The 20,698-nt window shown below is 37.7% G+C and overlaps 1 protein-coding gene across 3 annotated transcripts in view; it reads right to left on the bottom strand.

The window, feature by feature from the left end:
- Positions 1–19,926, bottom strand: part of LOC139947063 (terminal nucleotidyltransferase 5C-like) — a 104,746-nt gene extending 84,820 nt beyond the window's left edge. For 2 of the 3 annotated variants that reach the window (XR_011787310.1, XR_011787311.1), the window contains exon 1: positions 6,426–10,772. Coding sequence is in view for 1 of the 3 variants with exons in the window: in XM_071944888.1 (XP_071800989.1) it covers positions 9,232–10,566 (1,335 nt within the window). In the remaining 2 variants the exon portion in view is untranslated. Of the gene's footprint in view, positions 1–6,234; positions 10,773–19,665 lie in introns of those variants that run through there. The other variant, XM_071944888.1, reaches the window with a different exon arrangement.
- Positions 19,927–20,698: the final 772 nt, after the last annotated feature.

The raw sequence follows: 20,698 nt of genomic DNA, 5'->3' as shown, positions 1-20,698 counted from the left end.
ACTGGCATAAAATCAAAGAAATTGGTGGGTAATTGAGCAAAATTCTAAAAATCAACCCAAATTATGAGTACTCAAATTTTATGTAAATACACAGAAATGATTATGTTAGCAGACATTGCTAAATTATTTGTAAACTGAAAGTATTAGAATCGTTCTTGTTGTAAAGAATACAAATATAAGCAAGAAACCAGACTATTTTGGCCATTTAAGTGTCCCTGTAAAGCCAGCCCTTTACATGTAATGTACATGGCAAAACAACCAAAGTTTTGGAATGAAGTACACTGTGTATACTTGGGGGGAAAGACCTTTGAACACAACAGGCCTACATATTGTTTTCTTTTCCTTACACAAATGTTTTTGTTTTTGGAATGAAGTATGTTTGGAAAAAGATCCGAGCACACACAGTGCATATGTTTTGTTCCTTTCCCTCTCAATCTGTTTCTGTTTTTAGAATGAAGTATGTTGCAGATCCCTCTGGAATTCCCAGGAAATGAAATCTCCGCATGAGAGAGAGGTCAGGTTTAGAGCATGGCCCACGATGACCTTGGGTATACCATTGTTCACTTTCCAGTACAGAACTTACAGTTGGAAGTATGATCAACAAGGGGATTGTTGTCCAGGAGGTTTTTTCTTTGTATCTGTCAAGGCCCTGACCCCACAGAAAAAGGAAAGGAGCAGAAGTAGGGCTCGGAATAATCTAAGGAAGCTGTGCATGTTGACATTTTGGTCATCAATTAGAATCTGACTGTTTTGCAAGACAGCAATTTGAACATGGGTGCCTTTGCCATCTTTGAAAGCCCTGTCAGCATTTTCTTCATCAGATCTACCTGTACATTTTTGGTTAGCAGAAATAGGTTACGCGTCAAAAATACCATATCAAAACAATGTCCAATTTGTGACTGGTTTCCTGCTTAATATTGCACTAAGCAGATATTTTTTAAGCGATAATTTTCTTTTTAAGCAGCTTTATGAAGTTTTCCCACTTCTTGTCTGAATCCCCGGATACAAAACCAACAAACTGAATGCTGAAGCTTGTTGTTATACCGAGTAACCAGACTATTATTCCCATTTAATTCAGCCTAGGTTTTAATTTACTTTGCGTTTCAAGCAAAACATATTTCAAGGGAAGTTTTCCACCATTACCATCTTTATACCATGTAGGTCCAAGTTATGCGCACAATTTTGTAACAAAACTAAACTGTTCCATTTTGTGCACACCCATTCAGCTCAAACCAACAAAACAATTGTTTGAATTCAAATCCTTCCACAAGCATGGCCTAGATTGACAAGTGTAATATCATCGATTGAAACCAATCAATTATTACAACATTCTACAATTGTTGAAACCCCACTGCCAATTAGAATCAACAATAGAAACAATTACTGCTAACTGTTTTTTTCTTTCACAGATGATCCAATGATTCAATGGGACCAGGTGTACAACCTCACCAAGGTTGTTTAGACCACACTTTTAACAAAACAACACTGTATAGGAACTATTGAAGGTATTACTTTGTCGTTTAGCCTTTTAGTGAGAATGACTCTGCTATTAAGGGTCAAAACGTCAGCCCACTATCTCTCTTTGTTAGTAATATAAAAGCAATTTTAGTTTTCAATCAGGGCTCAATTTTTAGTTTTATTACACTCGACTGCAGTAACAACAAGTAAATTTCTCTACAAGTCGAGACAAATTTCTGTCTTACTGCCAAGCTTTAAACATGACTCGATATTACCATAGAGCCTACATAATGATTGTACATGAAGTACATGTACTTGTATATTTCCCAGTAATACCACTGTTAATTAGAAACCCACTCAACTAAATCAAGAAGAAATACACTTGTGGGAATCACATGTCTTTTTCAATTTGACTGTATGCCCTGGTCAAAATTCCAGTTGAACCTAGTTAAACTGTGTTTAACTAGAACTAGTTGAAAACCAGTTGGTAAACTAGTAAAACACAGTTAAAACCAGTGGGTTATTATGGAAAATGGACAGACACCAACTGGTTCATAATTTAAACCTAGTTGAACACAGTTAAACCTAGTCCAAACCAGTTGGTTAATATGGAAAATGGACGAGTTTGGTCACTATCCAGTTGAACCAGTTGACCCCAGTTAACTAGGTTCAACTGGAATTTTGACCTGGGTGGTAAAGCAAGAGCAAGTGTACAATGTACATGTAGCCTACATTGAATCGCAGAGTTTTCATGCTAACTCGTTTTACTGTCAAAATGGGGAAGGTTTATAAAGTATCAAACTCAAGTTATTTATACAACTATGGGTTTCATTTACACATGGAATTTTTCCAGAGAGTTACTGTCCCTTTCATCTTTTGTTAACACAAACAACACCGTATCTGTATTTACATTTGAATAATGGTGCTAGGATGTGTCACCTGCTGTGTGTGCACAGTGCCATGCCTGGGAGAAAACCTTAAAGGACAACTCCCTGTTTGGGTAAAATGCTGCACTTTAAACAAAACAATACTTCCTTATTTATAAGACTGGCAATGGCGAGTACATAGTATGTTCACATGAGATGCTGTTAGTATTAGTGTTACTACAAAGACTTCACTCTGTTTCTGATTATTTTTCCCACCATGCTGAGCTTAGAAATATCCTTTCTGAAAACTTGAAAGAAAAAGAGAAGTTTGTTTTTTAAGCTGAATTTCTCACCAATTCATTGGTGATGACTAGTTTGATTTTCTCTATGATTTTAACATTCAAGCAACGCTTCGTCTATGAACATAGATGCTGTTTAAGACGAACCTTGTTTTGAGGCATGAAAGTGTGAACAATGAAAAGGTCACTCAATCTGTTCTATAAGTGAAGGTCACTCAATCTGTTCTTTAAGTGTTGCAAACTGAGCAATAAGCGCCTTGTTAATGTCGCCATGTACCAGTCATGCAAGTGATTCCTTGTTAAACAACACACCTTGCCAAGCCATTGCGCAAGGCTATGGAGGCCAAGCTTGCTTAGAGATTGGTGCTGCATCTTGCAAGTTACGGACTGCTGGCTGGGCACTGAGGCAACGACTTTAATTGAAAACACAGCAGGTGACGGCCAAGCAAAAAATATCAAATAAGATTGTAGCTCAAATTTAACCTCTACAAAATACATGATGGCATGTGTACAAAAATAGTTTACCAATTAAACCACGTACACTGTACATGTACATAAAACACTAGTTTAGAGTTGAAACATTCCAGTAATTTTGAATCGTGACATAACTTGGTTGTAAATGTTTGCAGTGTAGATGAATCCATCATACAGCGACAATGTTCATTTATAATATTTTCTCCAGCACTCCAGAATTTGGCACTTTTGTTTTTAGAATCTTACAATTTACATGTAGGAATTGCATTTTCAGTTCAACGTTTCCACTTCACAACAGCCTACTAAGGCTCCCTCAAATATATTTTATCACAAAAATAAGACCAAAGCAAAACACATGGCTTTAACTCCCCTACAAGGACAAATTATCCAAAACTTTATCTGAATTTTAAACCTAAGAACAACTCCAACATTTAGCTACATGTACTGTACATGTATCTGTACAATGCACTCATACTGTACACTGATATTGTGCTACTAGTACATTAGGCCTGCCCTCGTGGTGACCTTGAAATGCTAGGTAGAAACTTACTATTTTCTTTTAGGATTCCCTTTACCAAGTAGGAAATGCCTTGGTGCCCATACCCTTTTAAAACAAAGCATACAGGTCTGTACTATCACTATAACATATTCTGTAGTTTGTAAGTTTAAGGAAAGTTTATAATGACTATCATGCCAAGCTCTGAGCTTATTTAAATTTGCATAATAAGAGTGCCTGCAGCAGAGCATTTAAATAGCAGCTTAAAAACAAGCTTATGAAACTTATTGCTAGGTGAATAAAAGAGATTATCACACGCCCCCCTCACATGCACTGCATTGTGTCATGGGTCACTGACTCCAGTAAATGTTTTACCACCAGTTACCACACACCCTCCAAACCCAAGAATAAAGCTGAAACCTTTATAATACAGGTACTTTTTCATTACAGGAACACGTTGCCTTGGATCGGTCGAGTTGGTCTTTGAAAAGCGTTTTGTGACCGTTCGTTATAAAATGCATATGGTTCGAAAGATGATGTAAAAGTAGAATACAATGATCCACACAAATATGCCTCGAAATTGCGTAGTTTTCTTTTTACACCATCCAATAACACAGTTGACCATTTATGGGAGTCAAAATTTGGACTCCCATATATCGCTGACAGTGATAGTTCGCGACGTAAAAAGAAAACCGTGCAATTTTGAGTGATACTTGTGTGGAACATTATATTCTACTTTTAAAACATCTTTCTAATCAAATACATTTCATAACAAACGGTTTCAAACGCTTTTTATAGACCAACTCGTCCGATCCAAGGCAACGTGTTCCTTTAACATGTTTAAAGTTTGGTCTTGAAGATATAAACAAAGTAAAAAGTCAAAGAAGACCAAAGTCGTCACTATTTTTAAACTGAGGGAAACAATATTTTTGGTTTATTTATTGAACAAATCTTTGAGCAATGGTTTATACTTGTTTACATTTTAATGTACAGTAATATATTGTATGTATGCATAGAATTTTTACAAACAAGACTGATTCCAGCAAAATCAACTGACAAAATTCATCAAAGTCCATGTATTTTTCATCAAAAAGCTGTTTTTAGAAGATAATTATCACAGAATGAGATTACCTGAACCTGAATGGATTTTTTTTTAAGATTCTAGCAATTTAAAAAAAAAACTTGTTGTCAGAATTTTACTGGAATACATCTCAAATTTACAGTTTTGTTAATTTTTAACTTTTCCGATTGACTCCTTTTTCTCTTTTAACTCTGCCTATGAAAATTGACAATAATTATTACACCCTGATTTTATAATGCATTGACAATGGTAGACCTTGATGGAGTCTTACAACAAATTAAAGAGCTTTTTGTCATATTTTGTTTTTAAAGCGCAATGAGTTTTTACTTATTAACCTTCAAGCTTGACGCTTCATGGCAGTGACCCTGGTCATAGCCTAGGTGCCCCTTAAATGTTCCAGTAAAAGTTGTACAAATATCACAGTGGTGCCCCCTAAAGAAAAACCGCCCAACTCTTGCCCTCACAAGAACAAAAAATCTTGACACAGCGGGCACATTTGTTATTTTTTCAAGCTTTCACATTTCATTGGTATGGTAAAGTAACGAGTTAATTTTCTAAAAATTTCATATTTCATTGGTAACGGGGTAACATTTTTTCTCATCAAGATCAAGACATGCCTAGCACTAGCTCTGATGAGGGTTGAAAATATTGCCCAACAGAAAAAAGGTTATTTTGTCAGAACACAATACGGTTTTCTATCCTACAAATACTGCTGCTCGTTAAAAAAAAGTGTTCGAGGTCATACACAATATTTGTGCGCATAACACCATAACAATTTTTTCAAAAGCGCATTACAACACAATACTGGATGGAATGTTACCCATTGTCAGGTAACGTATCGTGCCAGCGATAAAAATCCCAACACTTCTGCTAAATAGTTCAACAAATCAAGAATAGAGTTTTCACACAGTCATTCATTGAGTTTTTATCAACCGTATCACAATGAGGAGAATGAGTCTCTACCAAGGGGGGTACAACGGAACAGGATGTTGGGTGGGTGGCGTTCACTGGAGTGCACCACTAATTCCCTTTGCTGTTTTCACAAAGAATGTTTCGCGACCGAGTTGAACACGGTTACGAATTTGGTAACGTTAAAATTTGAATCGCATTAGCCATTTGCCGTTTGTATGAATAAGGGTAATGCTGCAGGTATGTGCAACCTGTCAAGTATTTGATGAAGAAATTTGATTTGATTGTATTGAGCAATGTTCTCTGAAAAATGTACCTAATAAACACAGGTAAATATCTGTGTAGCATTCTTCACTTTGCACAGCGACAGTTTAAAGGAACACGTTGCCTTGGATCGGTCGAGTTGGTCTTTGAAAAACGTTTGTAACCGTTTTTTATAAAATGCATATGGGTAGAAAGATGTTGTAAAAGTAGAATACAATGATCCACACAAACATGCCTCGAAATTGCGTGGTTTTCCTTTTACCTCGTCGACTAACACGTCGGCCATTTATGGGGGTCAAAATTTTGACTCCCATAAATGGCTGACGGTGATAGTTCGCACAGTAGAAGGAAAACCACGCAATTTCGGGGCAAACTTGTGTGGATCATTGTATGCTACTTTTAAAACATCTTTTCAACCATATGCATTATATAAAAAACGGTTAAAAACGCTTTTGTTTTGACCAACTCGTCCGATCCAAGGCAACGTGTTCCTTTAAAGGCACTGGACACTTTTGGTAATTGTCAAAGACTAGCCTTCACAGTTGGTGCATCTCAACATAATGCATAAAATAACAAACCTGTGAAAATTTGAGCTCAATCGGTCATCGAACTTGCGAGGTAATAATGGGGAAAAAACACCTTTGTCACACTAAGCTATGTGCGTTGATATGACTGATTTTAAGATCTCAAGTTGTAAATCTGAGGTCTCGAAATCAAATTCGTTGAAAATTACTTCTTTCTCGAAAACTATGGCACTTCAAAGGGTGCCGTTTCTCACAATGTTTTATACCGTCAACCTCTCCCCATTGCTCGTTACCAAGTAAGGTTTTAAGTTAATAATTATTTTGAGTCATTACCAAAAGTGTGTCCACTGCCTTTAAACTCTCGAAATCTCAATCAAATCTGCCTTATCTCAACAGTTAGTTTGTTTTAACCAGTACCCCGGTACGTATGTCTATTCCTTACTCTGCATGTAAAGGGACAGTTACAAACTTCTGATTACTCATCAAATACAGCAGGCCGGCCGTGATGTCCTATCTGAAAAAGTTCATTGAGCTTTCAGTTTATAGTCAAGTCTTTCCATTGACTTCAATAACAGGATTAATAAGTCCGGTTCAAACTTCCTGCGAATGTGAAGCGTATTTTTAGGTCACATCCCTATTTTTGCTACATGAATGTTTCGCAGGAGTTGAGCACAGCTTAACTGTTGTGAATTATTCGCTGCGAATGTGACATAAATCTTCGCTTAGCATTTATGAACTAGACTTAAAGCGTCACTAATTGCTTGTTGAAAAGACACTAGTCACTACAAGTCATACCATGGAAACTCTTTCAAATGTTCCTGAAAAAAAAGAAAAAAAAAAGATTCTTAAAAGCTCAACTCATGAGTGCCTTGGGCACCACTTGCGACAGACACCAGTACTTTTAAAAGGACAATTGTATATAATAAAAAAGAAGAACGAAAAACATGTTTTCTGCAGACAATAAGCTATGGCTCATTTCACAGCTTTTGATGTGGTTGTAAGAGATGAGATCCATCATTCTAAACCATTATTATTGCTTCATGTCACTTAAACAGAATAAACAAGCAGTAATTACAATGTGACAAACAAATCAACAAAATAAATTTCTTGTATATCCGCAAAGTTTTGGTTGGTTGATTTTAGTGTTGTATTTATTTGAATTTTTTTTTCCAAAAAGGAACAAGGAATATAGAATGTAAAAATAACCACCCAGCAACAATCAGGTGAAGATAATAGACCTTGGGTATTGGATTAAATTAAACTTGTATACATAGTAACTAGCCTCAGGCAAAATTACTGTTGAATTGTTGTCACTGTGATCAGGAATTTTTAAAGTTCTGTAATTGTTTGATTTTTTTTTTAAATGCTGTACGGTTACTCCATAATTCTTCTACTTTGAAGTGTTTTACAAAACTGAAAATTAACATATTTTTTCAGTTTTTTCAGAAGGGTTGAGTAATTCAAATTAAACTGCTTTTTAAAAGTGAACATAATGGGCCCTACACAAGCAAACATAATTTGCCTATGTCATCTTAGTAGGAATTTGGTTTAAACCAATGTTTTCTGCTGTACTCAGTTCCATAAAATTGCTTCTCATAGTTTTATAAGGCCTACAGTTTTCAATCCCTAGCCCCTGGTTAGTGGTAGGGCAAAATTTATGTTAAAATTCTACTGAGTATATGTAGTATGTGTGACGCCTATTTTCCCGTACATTTATGAAAACACCCAACAAAAACCAACTCAATGTTTTTCTTCTCCGTTTTGTAATGTTCAGCTGCTGGTCCTGTGGCCAATCATAAATCAAAAAATAAAATAAAAGATAAAAACTAAAACTTGAAGTTTTCTTTTTATAGTAAAAATAAGACTCTGAAATGCAATACATCTTGCTTGAATGAGATTAATTTCAAAAACTAAAAGTAAATCAACAAAACTTTTATAATACAATGATTTTGTTGTTTTTGTCAGTAACGCTAGAGAAAGAAAGGTGTGAGCTCACGAAAATAAAACCTAAATTGAGCACAGTCTTCACTTCTCTCTGCTTCAAATAAAATAAAAACTTTCTTTTGACCTTTGACCTTTCATACATCACACACGTTGAGCACCTTCTGTTTTTACCTTCCTTGCTTACACAAAGTACATGTCCAGCACAGCTCCTTAACATATCAAATACAATTTTGCATTTACATTCTAGAATTCCCTTGCTACCACTTGTGTCATAATCCAACATTTCTTTGCTTGATTTTGTAGCTGGCTCAATGCAATCATGGAGAGCTACAATTCATAAGGCTATGGAAGCCTGGCAAATGACAGAAAGATAAAGTTCATTATTTTTAACAGATTTTCTTGTGGTCCTCAAGTCAAATTGATGTTGGATTCTTGTGGTTTACAGGGCAACTGTGGTTGAAAAACAAATGAAACCATAATCAATGAATACTGTTTTACAAAATAATGGTCCCATTTGAAGTTATTTACACGTTTTGTTGTTGTTGACCAATTTGGGATGGCTGATGTTTTTACCAAGATAACAAAATTTACAAGTTATTTTTGTTGTCCTAATTTACATGACTCACAAAAAATAAGTCAATAATTTGGAATGCATTAACATAAAACTCGACCACCGGATTGTTTTTGAGACCAACAATCTTCTTTAATGTGGTTTTATGTACATTATTGATGGTTCAAAGGTACTGTTTGAAAAAAGGTACTTATGGAAGTCCCTTTTTTTTACTGTTTAAATCAAATCACTCTCAACGTTTTTGGCAAGTTGGTTTTCCAATAACAACAGATCTGTCCGAGGCCCTTCAATTGCTGCAGGGTGCGTGTTGGTACAACTTAGCAGACTAGGTCTGGCTGCCAGCCCTTAGTAACCATAACGCATCCAATTTGCATTGAAGTTCGAGTACCGACTGTTATGGGGAGCTGCTTTCTGACCGTGGAAGGGGCTTGTGGGGAAGTAACCACCCTGACTCTGCTGCTTGTAGTTGTAAGGAATGAATGGACGTTGCTGTTGATGGTGATGATGGTGGTTGTTTGTGGGTGGTGGCAACGCTGCCAGCTGCCGATGATGGTGGTGGTGGTGGTTGTTGCTGTTCTGGTACTGGTTGAGTTGTCGTTGTTGCACGCCATTGCTGAACATCAGCGGATGCCTCTGGTGCTGGTGGTGGAATGCCAGCGATCGCTGAACCTCCTGAGCAAAGTCCGCGATCAGTGTCAGGGTCTGACGTCGCTCATGTCCCATCAGACACACCGTACTGGAATCCACAACTCGGTGAAGAATCATCAAGTACTCGTACCTACAAATGTCGTCCCCGACAAAGTGATCATTCAAATAGCTCTCAAGCTTTTGCTGCTGTTGCGGCAACTCGCTGAAGTCGATGAAAAAACGTGAACACATGTATCTTTCCAGGATTTTTATTTCCTCGTGGCTCGCTGGGAGGTATTTCCGGACAAGGAGATTGCAGTATTTGAGCAGACCGCCTCCTCGGATTTCTTCAGGGTTCCGCGTGGCGATCAACTTATTGTTGAGGTGGTAGAGGGCCTCGTTGAAGTTCCCAAAGACACTTTCTCCGATGACTGTCGGGTAGAAGTTAGAGTTCATCGGGATTTCAGAAAGTTTGTAGAAGAAGAGGAGTGAATCGAGGATGATCTGGAAAGAATCTACACTGAATTCAAACTGACGCCTCATCCTGTCTACAAATTTGAGTTCAATATTCTTGCCAGTGTTATTAGACAATGAAATAAGGCTCCAACGGTCATTATCGTTGTAGATTTTGACCATTTTTTGCACATAGGCCTCCTGCATGGTGCATGAGCTCATTTTGGATGTACTCACCCCCTCTGGAAGGAAATTCAACAGCGAGGTGAATACGGCTTCCTTGATAATGTGGGTGTTTTCAGTCCGTGACATGTCCACACCGAAGATCAAGTCGACGTCGTTGTAGGACTGGTGTTCAGAGGCCCCGAGAATGTGGCTGGCTGCCCCACCGTTCATCCGGACACCGCGGACATGCACCCCTGCTTCTTCGAGTTTGCCCCGTACCACATCGATCAAATCAAGCAGGCTCATGTCCAACGTTGGAAAGTTTCCCCGACCGTGGACCGTCATGGTCTCCCGTCGCAGTACATGGTCCAGCCGGTTAACTTGGTCATAACTTAGCACCTGAAATCTCGTAGTGGTCGATTCGGTAGTGGCCATGCTTGTCCCACAAATAGTCTCCAGTCCTCTTCAGAATTGAATGTTAAACTGTAAGAATGCAACGAGAGGAGAACCAAACAGAGAGTTAATCAAAATACTGACTAGTGTTCCTACAGTGAACAGACTGTTGCAACTAATATAAAATGTCAACCAAAGTCGTGCCTGCACTTGTCCCCAAGCTAAGTATTGCAGATGTCAGCAACTCGATCAGCTGGCGCCGCTTCACATATATGTGAGCTTTAAAATCACTACGCGAAACAGCTGTTTTCTCAATTATTAAATGAAAACAGTTCGTACAATTCGGGAAAATTGCTGTCTAAGTATTAAATCAAATTGGATTTGACGGTCCTTCAAATTCACGGTTATAAATTTAATAAATGTAAGCTGTTTCAGGTTTTTATCAAGGAATGAGAGAACTTACTGATGCGCGGATTTATAAAACCAGACGCATTTTGCCATAACCAATTGTTTGTCAGTTTCGTAATCTGATTGGTTAGGTAATTGAGTTGCCCCTGACGATAGCCAATGGCGTGCGAGTTCTTCTTGTATCTCATGAATATTCAGTTATTTTTTTAGTTTCCTTGTAGTTGTTGTCATAACGTTGTGCAACAAAATAGTGATGGGGTAATTTTCCATGACAAGAATGTTCCATGACTGTTCAATGGCCGGAATTCACGGCAGAACGGCGGAAAACAAAACACTCAAACCAACACTGATATTATTTGTTTGGATAAGAGGACAATATATATTTCCACAATAATGTGAAATAAACCAAGTTTTACCGCAATTAAAAATGCTGTTGTCATAGTTCGACAACATGGAATATGTAATTAATTGCGTGGGCGTAAAAATTCATACCGAGTGGGCCATGCGGCGGCCATGGGTTAGGGATAGGGGGCGGGGCAAATTGGATTAAGCTGGGGTCGAAATTTGCGGGGGAGGACAGGCGTCCCATCCGGCATGATGCTGATATTTAAATGGGGTAGGGGAATACATGGGGAAATGAAGGGCAGAAGTCCGGCACGGTAGTTACAACTGACAACAGACCTAATGGGATAACTTTAACTCTGCATTTATTTGTTGGATTATTTTTTACTGTACATAAGACGCAATTTTAAAGACTATTAATTTGGTAAACTTTAGGGAATAATTGTTGAAACTGAAAAAGATAACTGATTAATTTTATAATATTCAAATGGTTGTACCGATCCGAGCAACAACAACAACAACGACAACGACAACGACAACGACAGCGACATGACAACGGCAGCGACGACAACAACAATGACAACGACAACGACAACAACAACAAATTATGAAGTTTCACATGTTTTTTGCAAGACAATGTTCATTAAAATTAGTCTTCACTTCAAGTTTAACTGCCATACTTATTGTTTCTATGTCAAATTATAGCTAATGAAATTTTCATTTATAATATTGACAGCTAATTTTCCCATTTCCTGTCAGCCACTTACTTCATAACACATCCCATGTGTACGAATGCGAATTATGATTTCCACGTACGTATGGTGTCCAAAAATGTGATGAACAGATAGACTGGTCTCATTTGTAATTAGGCTGAGAGGTAATGCTTGTTGTTGTTTGATTGTTTGGGTGTTTGTTTGTTTGTTTGTTTGTTTGTTTGTTTGTTTGTTTGTTTGTTTGTTTGTTTTTTGTTTTTTTGTTTGCTTGTTTTGTTGTAGTTTTTGTTTATTTCTGTAGGATAATTAAAACACACATAAGGAATTTGTATGTTGCGTATAAAACTGATTTGAATTAGACCTGACTTTTTTAGTTTGAAAATAGCAATCATTGTTTTCAATGAACTTCGCTAAACCTACCCACCCCGACACACACAACCAAGTGGCTATTCATAATACATGGTCTTCGCCGAAATTTTGACAATGTTGAAAATTAAAGGTGGCAGCAACAGCGCCCGCAATGGCAAGCAAATGGACAGGTCCGATTTGACAGCGCTGGCTGTATGTACACGGCTATCAGACACAACCTTGTTGTATATCAACTAATAGCTTATACGTTGAAGTCTGTAAATATTTAGTCATTGAGAAATATACATGACACGCGCACTCAGGGTGGAAAAATGTGGTGGAAAAAAAATCATACTTATTAGGTTTTAACCACAAAACAAGGATGAAAAAAAAACATGACTAATGTGGAAGACACATCCGCACCACAGACCCGATGGCAGGATACATGTAGGGAAACATTTTGTGAATGAATGACTTCTTTAGGAAGAATTGTTAATAATAAGTAATAGAGAAGTCATTATTATCATGTAATAGGAAACTATCGCTATTTTCAAATTAATAAACAACACCTTTCGAAATGTCATGTGAAACAGGCGAGAGATCCTCCTGTCTGCTTATGTTTTCCGGAATCAATGTGGGCGGGATGGATTTGTGACAAAAATGAGATTTTATTACCAATTTGTTTCAGAGGGCTTTGTTGTGTAATGGATCGGGGAATTGCAGGGAGACATCCAGGGGAAATAACACAAAATTCGAAATTAACTTTCCGGTATTGCCACTTTTCTTTTTTCTTTTTTGGACAAAAGAATAACATTTCCCCATAGTGAGGTAATTATAGAGTTACTCGTTAACAGACTGGGTTACGCTTTCAACACTGGATGCGATAACGAAGAATGAATCGATAGGGATTTAGAAAATGGTTTAGCTATTTTTATTTGGGAGAAAAACAACAACCGCATCGATCGAGTGAGCATAAGGTGAACTCGCCAATGGACTTTTGTCATGAGGAGATTTGATACTATTTTAGTACCACAAAACATAATTAAAGACACTGGACATTGGTTATTGCCAAAGCCTATAGTCTTCACAGCTGGTGTATCTCAACATATAAAATAACAAACCTGTCGAAGTTGCGAGATATTAATGAAAGAAAAAACACCATGATCACACGAAGTTGTGTGCTTTCAGATGCTTGATTTCGAGACTTCAAATACTAAATCTGAGGTCTCTAAATCAAATTCGTGGAAAATGAGGGAGCCATTTCTCACAATGTTTTATACTATCAACCTCTCCCCTTTACTCGTAATCAAGAAAGTTTTATGATAATAACTATTTTGTGTAATTATCAATAGTGTCCACTGCCTTTAAGTTATTCTTGAATTTATACTTTACAAACTTTTACTTTTGGTATAGGCCTTTCTTTACCTCCTTATCAGTCGATGTTTTCTTTTAAAAAATGCGAGGGAATCGAACAACTTCAGGTAGGTTTCAATTCCGAAGAATTTAAGGATTAAAGCATTAAAAATCCCATGGAAAATTGGCATGTCATGTTGCTGTTGTTGTTGTTGTTATTAAATTGAAGAACCGATAATGTACCACCCTTTCTCGAATGGAGATAATTTGCCCAAACGAAAACATTATGTACGCCACCCTTTCTTCATCGTAACCTGCTAGAAGCTTATGAAACTTTGAGTTCATGTCCACCTTCAAAACCAATTAATGCATCCATTTATATTTTGACCCTCCTCGCAGATTCCTGGAAAACAAAAAGCATCCCGGATATTACACAGACAAAATTTACAAAAGAATGACTCTAATTAATTAAATTGACACATTACGCTTTGGGAAAAGTTGACAATTAATTATTAAAGGCAATGACTGAGTAATAATTGACAATGGACAACCCGTGCGCCCCCGCGAAACTGCTACGGTGTGTACGCGGCAAAATTTCCCCCAACCGCCAATATTTGGAAATGAATTTGAAATGGCATAAGAGCACGTGGCAATATAGAGGTGGGTGGATGGGTGTGAGGGCAGCATGTGTGTTTGGTGCAATGCCGTGCATGGTTCAAATTAAATTACAATATACTGGAAAAGTGTTGGATCAGTAATATGTGAAGGTTTGCGTATTTGCCCATGCGGCTCATTTAAAGCGATCTTAATATATATTTTTTCTTCATGGTCGATCCCTTTTAAAAAATAAATAAATAAATAAATAAATCTGCACACCGATTAAAATTGTTGGACTATTTAGCCAATTACCAGAGATAGGCAAATATAAATGTCAGTAATTTAGATTTTTCAAATGCGCCAATTAAAAGAGTTTACAACGAAAGGGTATCTTTGTATTTTTTTTAACCGTTTGATTTTCATAATTCTAGCCTATAATTATGCCTATAGTATTTTCTTTTTTGGGGGAGGAGGGATAAAATTATTGTTTTTTAAAACCATCACATTACTTCCAAGTGAAATGATTATCAAAATACTTCATATCTGCTCTTCTTCTAAACCAAGTAATTTCTGTTCCCATTAAATTGTCTTAGGAGTGATTGCCAAACGTGTACATCCCCTTTAACCGAAGTATTTCCCTTGCATTATTTGGGGTTCCAAAGGCCCACTATAGCCGCTCAACAAAAAAATGTTGAAAAACCAACAGTCCCTCTTTAAAAAAATGTCATGGTTTAGACATTTTCTCCACTTGACGAGTCTGAGAAGTAGACTGTAACATATTGTCAGTCTCTTAATAATCTTCCCTCCTGATCCATCGACCTCTACTTCTGATCTTGACTCCGGCTTGCTTTCCCGTGCCCCCGCAATTAAACCCGCTCGACCTCCCCCGCAATTTCTAAATGACTTCGCCCGCGATAATTAACACGGTGGAGAGTAGTCTTGATCCAAGGCTCTCCTAATATTAATATCTCTCCATAGACCGCTATCACAAAGGGTGTGCAATTGTTTTGTTCTGCACATCAGAATTGCCATCCTAAAAAAAATGTCGGATGTTTTTTTCAAAGATCCCTTTTTTGAATCGATTTAGAAAGACACAAATTCAAAAATGAAAAGCACAACGACAGTGGCAATTTCGTAGTACGGGGAAGAGACAAGCCATCGGTGGTTTATTATCGGCGGGATCATGGCGGTCTGTGGTGAGAGCGCGCCCTCTTGTAATAGAAATAGGAGATCCTTGAACCAAGACTAGGCGGAGAGCAGCATCACAGACGCTACAGCACCGCGACATTGGGGTGTACGATACGGACGGAAGCGCAGTCGGAAATGTTTATTGCGAAACGGCGACAAGACACGGGTTTCCCCCGATCGCCCACGCATAATGAGACACTCTTAATGCTGCGTGCAGCATCACGGCTTACAATGACGTCAGTTGTTTTCATTCAGGAAAAACAGACTTTGTTGCATGTGTTTTAAGGAGGTCGCAAGGTTTTTAAAGATGAAATCTCATTGGGACCTTGGCTAAACTAAATATGTTTCTGGATGACGTTGTTTGTTTGTTTGTTTGTTTGTTTGCTGTTGATTTTGAATTGTTACAAACCCTAATAAGTAAAATTTGTTATGTATATAATAGTGTGTGGCTTACAATACTGTTGGTTATCGAGACAAAAACCACACAAGACGAAAAGTGTGTTGAAAATTGCATTGAAATTTAATGTTGCTTGCAGTCATTATTCCCGGGCTTGTTGCAATGTTTTAGCTTTACGGGATGACATTGGATGGCGACCCTACAAAAGGCAAACCAGAAACCAAATTCTCCTTAGCCCATCCCACTCAGAGTCCATGAGATCCTCCCTAACAACACAATACCCCTGAGGTTTCCCCCTTCTAAGAATAGAAATTAGCACGGTAGACCCACGCAAAAAAAAAAAAAAAAAAAAAACATGAGCAAAACTCCTGGCAACCATTGCGCAAACCAAGATATGATGTTGCATTAGAGGGTTGTTTCCCCCACCCCCGACATTCGTAATACCACAATTTGACTCAAATATTTTTACGTCCTAGATATTGTAGTTGAATACATTATGTGGGTGTTGGGTGTCTCTTTTTGCAATGTCAATTAACATTTCATTTCGAAACTGCAACAGAAACTGTTTGTGTTATAAACATTGTTTATATCCCGTTGTTGCAATAAACAAAACTATGATAATTGAATGCCAATGATTTTTCGTAGCTACAATAAAAGCCAAAACGAAAAAAGTGAATCCTGTCCCATGACTGAAAATTTTGAGAAATTACATCATTATTTACCATGAATGCCGAGAATAGAGAACACTTTTAAGCTGTCAGATAAAACTCACACGTCGATCGTGTCTTTTAAGTGAAATACCATCTGGCGAAATGTTTTCACATAAGATGGAGATAATAATGAACTAATACATTTTGTAGTAATGTAGCAATACGGTTTTTGTGTCATGTCAGCAAAATGATGTAATCCACCTTTAATCCAATCTTTATTCATTCATCGGGTTTCATAGCTAGGAGTGAACCACATCATCGTGACAGCCATCTTAAGACAGGCCGTCCAGACTTGTGAAGTGTGCATTGATACCTCAGTAATTGCACACTTTCACTAGAAAAAAGGGGGGAACTATTCTTAGACAACGTCTTGTTAAAGTCTCTGCTCCTTGAGACGTTCAGTGAAAACAACGCCATATGGCGCCAAGACATATTGTTCCTAGAATGAAACTGATGATTCACACACAAACTTGACTTTTATTTCCATGTTTTATTTCCATGTTGTTCAAAACAAAAATGTAGTGACACCCCTTACTACTGGCCAATAATCATAAAGCATATGCGCCACATCAGATTGTTCATTAAAATAAAATTTATGATTCACAAAAAAAAAAAAAAGGTAGTGAAACTCCCTATAAACTTCTGGCCAATATTTACAATAAACCAAGGTTTCGTAAGGTGGGGTGGTACTTGCCAAAATCATGTATCCGTTCTTTAAAAAGAACAACTTTTCGCAACTATCTCCAGGCAAGAAACCAACCACGGCTCTCACAATGCAATACATGCGTATTCGAAAGTTTTAATTTTTTTGTACCACATTGGTCCCACGTATTGCTTTTAACGCGGGAAGGAAACAAACTCACGCACTTTAACGTGTCCCAGTGTTCGAATACGCGCGAGACTTGGCACGGTCTATAGGTCGGAACACTTTAGCAGCACAAGGGACGTTTGCCTATCAGCTTCTTTAAATAGTATCCCCAAGAAAATGATGTTTAAATTGGAAATGTGAATGTCTTTTTTGTTGTCTTGGAGATTGCCTGAGACTAGTTTGTCTGTAAATTGTCCCGTGCGACATGGCCGTTAAGAATGCATCGTCACATTGCCACGTGCGTTGCCTACGGCGCACGCGAGAGATCACATCGCTGTCTGTATGTAATCGCTTTATAGGAAAGGCGTGGGTTTGCCGTGTGCCCACCCACCACAAACACAGTTTTCCCGAAATCACCTCACGGGCTTACATGGTCCACAATGAAGGGATAAACATTCAAACATGCCCGCTGTATGTTGAAAACCGATTAAGGAGCAACTAATATGATCTTCCCAGAGAAATAAGCCTCGCCTTACCGCGATAGCTACAAGGCTCCATGGGACATAAATAGAGGAACCAGAAACAGCCGTATTGACGATGTAAGTTAAATTCGATGAGTGCGGTCGGCGTGTCACGTAGACCCGTTCCTCTATATCAACATGCATTGGATTTTTGACTTGCCATCACGATGTGCCCACGATAAGTTTTGCTTCGGGTGCATAATGTTGAATGAATTGATCAATATAAATTATTTCAGTGTTCAGTCTCCCCCTTAGCACTCTGTTTTGGTACCAGGGTAAAGATTCGAACTCAACGTCAGTTTTCTCTTTATCATACAATCTTTTTTAGGGACGCAATGCTTAGCTAACAACGTGAAGGATCTCTGCATTGACAATGAGTCTTCAATGTCCCTGATCAAATTGACAATTATTTGGCAGTTTTACATGGTTGATTAATAACGAACTGTCAGGAAATTTAACGTACGTCGTGTACGCACGTTGCCGTGGCGGGGAACAGCTGCTGAACAAACCCGTTCATTGACACCGTCAGAGTGACAAGTGGATGTTGCCTTAAAGGGGAATCAGTGGGAAGTTTTGTATTTTTTCGAGAATAATTGTGGATTTGTGGGTTAGGATTTAGTATGGACTATCGTACCACCGACCTGTTTACACGTTGTGCGTCTGTGACTGCTGTGTATTAAACGAGAGCAATGGTGAGGGTTGTGAAACACTTTATTTTTCTTTAAAATGAAATGACACCTTGCGAAATGATTTCACTTGATATTGTAGGAATAAAATGTACTTTGAGGTAAGTAAGTAATAATTGTAGTAATCACGGGAGCAGGCCTAGATTTTGTTTCCATTTCTGCAAATGGAGGATCATCGTTGGTATTTAAACACGAGTCCTTATATAGTATTCAAATCCACAGTGAAATATAGAAAACAACAATAAACTACAAACACAACAACAACACCAACAAATAAACACTTAAAACAGAAACCAATAAATATAATAATAAATATGTGGCAAGCGCCTTATGAGCGAAAGGTTTTATCTTTGTAAGTTTCTTGCGTAATACGTTTTCAGCCTCCAATGTGTATGGTACACATAACATGTTTGCTCAATTTTGTCTTTTGCATCTCTTGGTAGTCGTGTGACGGTAATTTCAGACGGGAAACAATCTCCAATTTCATCTTAAATACAAAAACAAGCCTTCCCGAGTTTCCTTTTCAAATGTTTATAGAAATGAGGAAATAATAACAATCATTATTGGTCAAAGTTGCGCAATCATGACATCGCATAAGCAAGTCTGCCTCTAGAGTTTGCAATATTGACAAACAGGAAATTAATGCCTTCGAAATCAAAACTAATTTACTGGTCTGCAATTAGGCTTGAACATGTTCAGAATGCAATGGCGTAGCAAATTTCAATTCAGCTTTATAACTTCGTGACGAGAAACCGTATGTTGTTTGCACATTCGTATGAATGTTTACATGAAACTAAACCTATATACTCCTTGCACCGCAAATAGTCAGGACCCTTTTTGCGTGTACCATATTTCTCAATATTTCTTAAAATATACAAATCAGTTCAGATTTATTACTTCAGATCCAATACAATCCATTGTTTTTGGCCCGACATGCATAGTAAACAAAATATAAGTTGGCAGAGTTCTGTTGCAACACCAGATTTGAGATGAAAAAAAAAAACACCCACAAATTTCAAAGTTTTTTTTATTACTTAAAAACAAAAACACAAAAACACCTAAAAACTTACCTTGAAAATTTTGAAAGTATCCTTACTTCGTATAGTAAAATCTCCAGATTTCGGAGGGAAATATCTCACAGTAGTCACCATAAGCAGCTTGGATCACGTATATATACAGCTAGCACACGCTGTCAAAACAGTCCACATAAGCCCGCCAAAATAATTCCTCGTACCGTATGGTTACCGTGCACTTCCTTCATGCACAAAGTCTCGCCAGATTGTGTAATGCCACATTGCGTTCATTTCTCTATTTCCCATTCATGCAGTCTGCGTATCTCGACCCAATCCAGTCAATACCAGCCTGTTCGTGACGTCAACTAGTTGTGACGTAGGTGCTGCGGGGTTTATTGACGTCGGCAGTAATTTGCATAATTTCTCTCCGCTCTCGCTTACTGCTGTCAATGGGAAAGTTTGATTAGAAAACGTGGGCAGGTGGTTGACACAGAAGTGCGCATGCGTGACCGTGCGTCTAAAAATAATGCATGAATGGAAATAGTTGGAGTCCCTTCTGAATGTTGATTTAAACGAGAAGGTTTTGGCAAGCTGTGTTTACGTTTTGAATTGTAAGAACTAAGTTAACGATGACATGAGAAAGCTCTGTTGGAATGTATAGCCACGATTCACACGAACCACACTTCATTAATTTTCAGTAGGTACAACATTTTATACATCATTTTGAAATATTTCGGAGACAATATTTCGTACAACCAGGAACTCCACGAAACACAAGTCGGTCTTTTTATTTGAACATAGGCCTTTGAAATATTATTCAAGAGACAACATTCCGTATAGCCTAACCAGGAACCCCATTTTATAATAGCCTAAATATGATTTCAGAGACAATATGCCGTACAACCAGGATTATCCCGGGCCCACGAACCACACATTTGATTTTTTTATGTGGACATCTAATGCGCCAAACTTTATAATGTTTAGAAATAATATTATCTCAGAGACACTATTCCGTACAACCATGAACACATACAAGAACCACGTCAATCTTTTCATTTGGACATTGGTCCAAAACTTTAATATAGTTTGA

The sequence above is a fragment of the Asterias amurensis genome, chromosome 14 (assembly GCF_032118995.1).
Source record: "Asterias amurensis chromosome 14, ASM3211899v1".
NCBI lineage: Eukaryota > Metazoa > Echinodermata > Asteroidea > Forcipulatida > Asteriidae > Asterias > Asterias amurensis.
Note: the sequence above shows the minus strand (reverse complement) of the source record. Positions and strands in the feature narration are given on the sequence as shown.